The sequence below is a fragment of the Propithecus coquereli genome, unplaced genomic scaffold, assembly GCF_000956105.1.
Source record: "Propithecus coquereli isolate 6110/MARCELLA unplaced genomic scaffold, Pcoq_1.0 Scaffold164, whole genome shotgun sequence".
Taxonomy (NCBI): domain Eukaryota; kingdom Metazoa; phylum Chordata; class Mammalia; order Primates; family Indriidae; genus Propithecus; species Propithecus coquereli.
The window spans coordinates 1,781,170-1,787,875 of NW_012140969.1; the positions used below are offsets into that span (position 1 = coordinate 1,781,170).

The 6,706-nt window shown below is 51.6% G+C and overlaps 1 protein-coding gene across 1 annotated transcript in view; it reads right to left on the reverse strand.

Annotated features, from left to right (window-relative positions):
* Window positions 1-5,597: 5,597 nt before the first annotated feature.
* The window catches only part of CDC37 (cell division cycle 37), a 9,688-nt gene continuing 8,579 nt past the window's right edge, over window positions 5,598-6,706 (reverse strand). Inside the window, exon 8 of the mRNA XM_012641324.1 lies at window positions 5,598-6,161. Coding sequence (XP_012496778.1) covers window positions 6,012-6,161 — 150 coding nt within the window. The 3' untranslated portion in view covers window positions 5,598-6,011. The remainder of the gene's footprint in view (window positions 6,162-6,706) is intronic.

Here is a 6,706-nt window from a genome sequence, read left to right on the forward strand (position 1 = left end):
TTTAAATGCACACCCCAAATGGTCTCTTATGCTAAGATAAGGGCATTGGTTTGGAAATACTGGGTCCCTGAGGTTGGAATGGGAATATTGGGCAGACATAAATGAGTCTGAGAATTCTGAACCCACAAATATCCTTATATCTGAAGGAATTGCCCTTTCATGTATTAAAAAAAGAAAAAAAGAAAAAAACAGAGGCAAGAGGATCACTTGAGCCCAGGAGTTCAAGGCTGCAGTGAGCTATGATCACACCACTGCACTCCAGCCTGGGCAACAGAGTGAGACCCTGCCTCTAAAAATAAAAACAAAAAATAAAAAACTCTTTCATGGACTTTACCTATGAGTCCAGTTTTTTTTTCTTTCTTTCTTTTTTCTTTTTAGAAAAAAGTAGAGATGGGGTCTATGTTGCCCAGGCTGTTCTTAAACTCCTGGCCTCAAGTAATCCCCCCGCCTTGGCCTCCAAAAGTGTGGGTCCAGTTTTAAAGAACAATGACAAAACAAACCCAGCTCCCAAGACCAAAAATGAAACCTCACCACTTCCCAGAAGCTCCTCATTTTGAATCAGTAACTCCATTGCTCTGTTCCCTTTGCTTGTGTATTTTCTTCACAGCCCTTGTCATGACCTTCCATTTCACTGGAAGTTTCTTTTCTTTTTTTTTTTTTTTTTTAGACAGAGTCTCACTCTGTCACCCCGGGTAGAGTGCAGTGGCATCATCATAGCTCACCGCAACCTCAAACTCCTGGGCTCAAGTCATCCTCCTGCCTCAGCCTCCCAAGTAGCTGGGACTACAGGTGCTCACCACCACGCCTGGCTTATTTTTCTATTTGTAGTAGAGATGGGGTCTTGCTCTTGTTCAGGCTGGTCTTGAACTCCTGACCTCAAGTGATCCTCCTGCTTCAGCCTCCCGGAGAGCTAGGTAGGATTACAGGCGTGAGCCACCGCACCCGGCCTGGAAGTTTCTTTGAACACCAGACTGCCTGCCTGACATCTGTTCTTGAGGGTCAGCTCTACCTGGGAGGGGTCTGTCTTGTCATCTGCTGTGTCCTCAGCACCTGGAATTGTGCCTGGAGCCCAGTAGGTGCTTAAGAAGCCATCGCTGGAGGAGAGAATGGCCTGGAAGCCGTGGCCTTCCAGCCCGAGTTTCCTCTGTGTTGCCGCCAGGAATGCAGCAGCAGGAAGTTGATGGTGCCAGATTCTTCAACAGTGAGCCTGGGCGAGGCTCTGAGATCGGACACCAGACTACAGAGGATCGGGCCGGCCTGGGACCCAGTATCCATTACTCCAGAAGGAACCAGCAGGAAATGTCAGACGGGGTGACTCATAATAACAATTGTGGTAATAATCCCAGTAATCACAATAAATTATAATAATAGCTCCAATTTTCCCAGCCTAGTGCTTGGCCAAGGTCTGGCTGCATAGCCTTCGCCGGGCCTTCCCAGCTTATATTCAAGTGGGACCAGCCCCCCACTTGCCAGCGAACAAGAAGAGGCCACAGACGCTGTGAAAGCCTCATGTCCCAGGGCTGGAGGCCACTTGCCTGCACTGCAAATTCTAGCCCCGGCCTATAACAGAGGCCCCAGGCCCTAAGAGTGGCAAGCCAGGCCTTCCTAGGACTGAAGGAGTTCCCCGATGAAGGACTTTCCATGCTAAAATTGGGACAATCTCAGGCAAACCAGGACAGTTAGCCACCCTGCCCCGTTGGGTTGTCAGGAAGTTGCTAGAACTGGGGGATTCCCCTGACTCTGCCTGACCTGCAGGGAACCGCCACCCCACAGCTCCCACCGGGCCTGGGAAAAGCCAAGAGTTGATGAATTAAAAACAAAACTCCTTTGTCTTCTTTTGAATGAGAGAGTTCAGTGAACAGTCAGCGCCCTCCCCAAAACAGCTATGAAGTGCGTTTCCTAGGGATTTTTCCAAGAAGGTTGCACACCCCACTGGGCACATGGGTGAACCTGTGTTCTCTAGAAAATTCCCAGGAGCAGCCATAGATGGGACACTCTGTGCTGGCCTGAGAGGAAACGGAGGATTGACATGCACAAAGGCTGGCGCCAGGTAGCCTGAGTTCAGATCCCAGCGGGGCCGCTGTGTGACCCTGAGCAGTCCCTTACCCCAGCTGTGCCCCACTTTCTTCCCAAACTCAGAGGTGTGTCGAGGGCATCAAATGAGTTAATACGCACAACAAGCTTAGAAGTGCAGTGCAATGAACGTTGTCACCTTTTTCCTTTAACAATATTTCTTGTCGATTGTTCCTTTCCACGACCCATAGATCTATATCGTGAAATTTATTTATTATGAAATCTTTTAAACACCCCAAAAGACACTGAGAGACATCAATACATCACTAGGCAAAAGGTGGAAACAGGCAGGCACAGTGGCTCATGCCTGTAATCTCAGCACACTAGGAGGTCAAGGCGGGAGGATCACTTGAGGTCAGGAGTTTGAGACCAGCCTGAGAAAGAGCGAGACCCCGTCTCTACTAAAAATAGAAAAATTAGCCCAGCGTGGTGGCGTGCACCTGTAGTCCCAGCTACTTGGGAGGCCGAGGCAGGAGGATCGCTTGAGCCCAGGAGTTGGAGGTTGCTGTGAGCTATGATGATACCACTGCACTCTACCCAAGGCAACAGAGTGAGACTCTGTCTCAAAAAACCAAAATTATGCTAAGTGAAATAAGCCAGATATAAAAGACAAATACTGTATGATTCCATTTATATGAGATCCCTAAAGTAATCAAATTTGTAGAGACAGAAAGTAGAATGGTGGGCGCCAGGGGCTGGGGAGTGGGATGGGGAGTTAGTGTTTAAAGGGGACAGAGTTTCAGTTTGGGAAGATGAGAAAGTTCTGGAGCTGGATGGGAGAGACTGGGTGGTTGGAGACCTCCATTTCCACCAGAGGGAGGTGGGAAGGGAGCCACGTGGGTGTCCAGGAAAAGAGTGCACCAGGCAGGAGAACAGTCAAAGCAAAGGCCCCAAAGAGAAACCTGTTCTTCAACTTCCTATGCTGGAATCTGTAGCTTGCCCCGTGCATATCATGTTCCTTAATCTCATCCCTGGTGATGCAAGGAGGCCTGCTTCACTCGGTGGCGTTGTTCTGTCATGCAGTATTGCAAAAATTAACAGACCAGTTTCTTTTTCTTTTTGAGACAAGGTCTTGCTCTGTCACCCCGAGTAGAGCGCAATGGCGCGATCATAGCTCACTGCAACCTCAAATTCCTGGGCTCAAGTGATCCTCTGGAATAGCTGGGACTATAGGCATGCACCACCACACCTGGCTAGTTTTTCTATTTTTTTGTAGAGATCGGGGGTGGGGGGTTCTCACTATGTTGCTCAGGCTGGTCTCGAACTCCTGACCTCAAGCGATCCTCCCCCTTTGGCCGCCCAGAGTGCTAGGATTGCAGGCGTGAGCCACACCGCCAGGCAACAGACCACAACTTATTTGTCCCTTCTCTCGTGATGGACGTATATGTGGTTTTCAATTTTGTGGATTCAATGGTTCCAGGAAACATCCTTATCCTGCTATTCTTCATGTTTTAAACATTTTTTCTTGTTTCTTTTGGAATAAGTAACTCATTCGCGTGGTTCCAAATCCAAAAGACACAAGAGGACTTTGAAGACAAGTCCCCAATCTGCTCCTGGGTCCCTGACACCAGCTCATTACTGAATTCAAAAGAGGCTTCCGGTTTGGCAATTCCTAAAAAATTTCAACGCAGAATTGCCGTGTGATCTAGCAATTCCACTCCTTGGCATATCCCCAGGATTGAAAGCAGGGACTCAGATGCTTATACACCCATGTTCATAGCAGGTACAAATATCCCAAGCATCCATCGACAGATGAATGGATAGACTAGATGTGGTCTATCTGAGTGGCCATCGGAAGGGACTAATGCAATGAACGCTGACCCATGCACCTACTGGAGCTCTAGGCAGTTAGAATGAGGAAGCCGATGTGAGACTGATAAGGAAACTTCTGCAGCGTGACTTGTTCAGTGAACAAAGCAAAATGCATACAGGTTGCACAGATCGTAGAGTGTGCTATGTTTTGTGTAAAATAAAAGGAGGAAGGGATAAGCATGTATTTGATTTTCCAAAAAGAAACCCTGGAAAGAGTTGCAAGAAACTACTAACAGTGGTCCCAGCCAGGCAGGGTGGCCACGCCCATAATCCCAGCACTTTGGGAGACCAAGGCAGCAGTATCGCTTGAGGCCAGGAGTTTGAGGCCAGTCTGGGCAACATAGCGAGTCCCCATCTCTTAAGGAAGAAGTTGAGGATTCAGGTGGGTCGGCAGCCCCCACCTGCCATTCCCACCCATGCACAAAGCACCAAGGAACGCCACTTGATATGCAGCTCACGTCTGCCCCCTGGTGGTGACCGGCTTGGCCACAACAGCAATTGGAGGCGGGGGGCGAGGGGGGTTGTCCTTTGATCCAGTGCTTTGCAAACGTTCCCGAGGGCCCCTTTTCCGGTGCTGTGGATATTGCAAGAAAAAGGAAGGACTCCGTTTGTGCCCTGACGGTGCCCACATGGCAGGGTGACAACACACAGGTCGGCCAAGCAGGGCATGAAAGGCAGGCTGGGTGGCTTGGCATGAGGGTGACTCAGAATGCTGGTCAAGGAGGGCCTCTGGGAGGAGGTGGCCTAAGTTGTGGTCTGAGTGACAAGCAGCCCCCGGAGGGTAGTGTTGCCTGGGAGGGGCGGGCAGAGGGCTCCACTGGGAGACATTCATGCTCAAGTTCACGTGTACGTGTACGTAGGTGTTCATAGTACTCCTTTCAGCTCTTTTCTGTGGCAGAAGTATTAATATTTCATGATTTCTTAAGGGAGTGCACTCGCAGGGAAGGGCATGCCAGGCAGAGGGACAAGCAAGAGGCAACATCCTTTTTTTTTTTTTTTTTTTAAAATACACAGGATCTTGCTCTGTCGCCCAGGCTGGAGTGCAAGCAGCATCACGACCGCTCACTGCAGCCTCGAACTCCTCCCGCCTCCCGAGTAGCTGGTGCCAGGCTAAAGTCCACATTTTGAGCATGTAAGTGCCAGGTGCTGTGTCTGCCAGAAGCAGCATCTCACTTAATCCTCATGCTACAGCCCAGGGAGGAAGCCACTAGTGTTGCTCTTGCCGTACATATAGGGACACTGAGTGTAAATCACCCAGGGCCACATTGCCTAAGGGAAATCTCGAGTGCTCACGGACCAGCAAGGAGTGGGGACAGGGCAGAGAGGAAACAGGTAGGTGGCGCGGAGGCTGGGGAGTGGCAGGGAGAGCACAGCACGGCTTCTGAGCAGGGGCCAGACCTGCCTCGACTCCTGTGCTCCTAGGCGCCCTCTGGCGGCCACCTGTTGGGGACCGATGTGTTGCCGGGCAAGCAGGGAGGAGGCTGGGGCAGGGGTGTGGGCGGGTGAGAACTGAAGGTTGAAGGCTTTTGACCAGGAGGCCTTTGGAGGAAGCCTGTTCCAGGGAGTGGAACAGCATGTGCAAGGTGAGGACCCGGGACGGCTGGAGGGCAGAAGCCTGGGGTGTCCTGGGCTCATCCTCCAACCATCCACAGGGTTTTCCTCCCCCCTCCCCAAGAGAAGGGCAGTGCCAAGAACCCTCGCAGTGGCCCTGGTGAGCATCTGAAATCCTTTATTGGAAGACCACTGCCGCTTACCAAATAGAAGACTCAGACAGCCGATGAACAGTGAAAACAGAGCCCAGTGACGGGAGCAAGCCCCTCGGCTAGGGACCCTCCCCCCCACCTGGTGGACCAGTCTGGCGACCTCTGCCCCTCCCTGGACCCCCGGGCCTTTGGCATAATGCTGATGTGGGGGGCGGGGACTGCAGGCAGTGAAGCCCCTTGACTCGAAGCAAAGACTCAAAGACTCGGATGAGTGCTGGGGAGCAGGGCAGTGGTGTGGGGACGGGGAGGGCCCCCTGAACTGGGGGGAGCAGCGAAACCGGAGGAAGCCAGGAGCTGGGGAGACGGTATCTATTTTCGTCTTCTGAAAAGGGGCGCGCAGGGGCCTGCAGCAGCTGGGGCGGCTCACGCGCTGACATCCTTGTCATCGCCCGGCTTGGCTTCCAGCAGCGGGTCCCTGGGACCTGCATCCTCCCCCTCCTTGGCCTCGCTGGCCTTTGAGTTGGGGACCCAGAGGCCAGAGTCAATGCAGCGCTGCATGTGGTACTTTGCATCCTGTGGGGAGAAGCGTGAGTAGGTGAGGCTAAGCTGCCACTGCCGTGTGGCCCGCCTGTCCCCTGCACATCCCCACGCCTGCTTCCTGCTTATGCTAGGTCACGGCTGGCCGACATGGCAGCAGCCAGCAGCCACATGTGGTTACTGAGCCCTTCAAATGGGGCCGGTGCAGCTGAGGAATGGAACTTTAAATTTTGCTTTAAATTTAAATAGTGTAATCTAGAAAAAAGGCCAAGAAATTTTTTTAGTAATGGGCCAGACGGTAAATATTTTTGGCTTTGCAAGCCATATGGTCTCTGTCACGACTCCATCCTGCCATTGTAGAAAAAAATCAGTTGTAGACAATATATGAAAACAAGGGGCCGGGCGCGGTGGCTCACGCCTGTAATCCTAGCACTCTGGGAGGCCGAGGCAGGTGGACTGCTCAATGTCAGGAGTTTGAGACCAGCCCGAGCAAGAGCGAGACCCCGTCTCTACTAAAAATATAAAGAAATTATTTGGACAACTAAAAATCTATATAGAAAAAATTAGCCGGGCATGGTGGC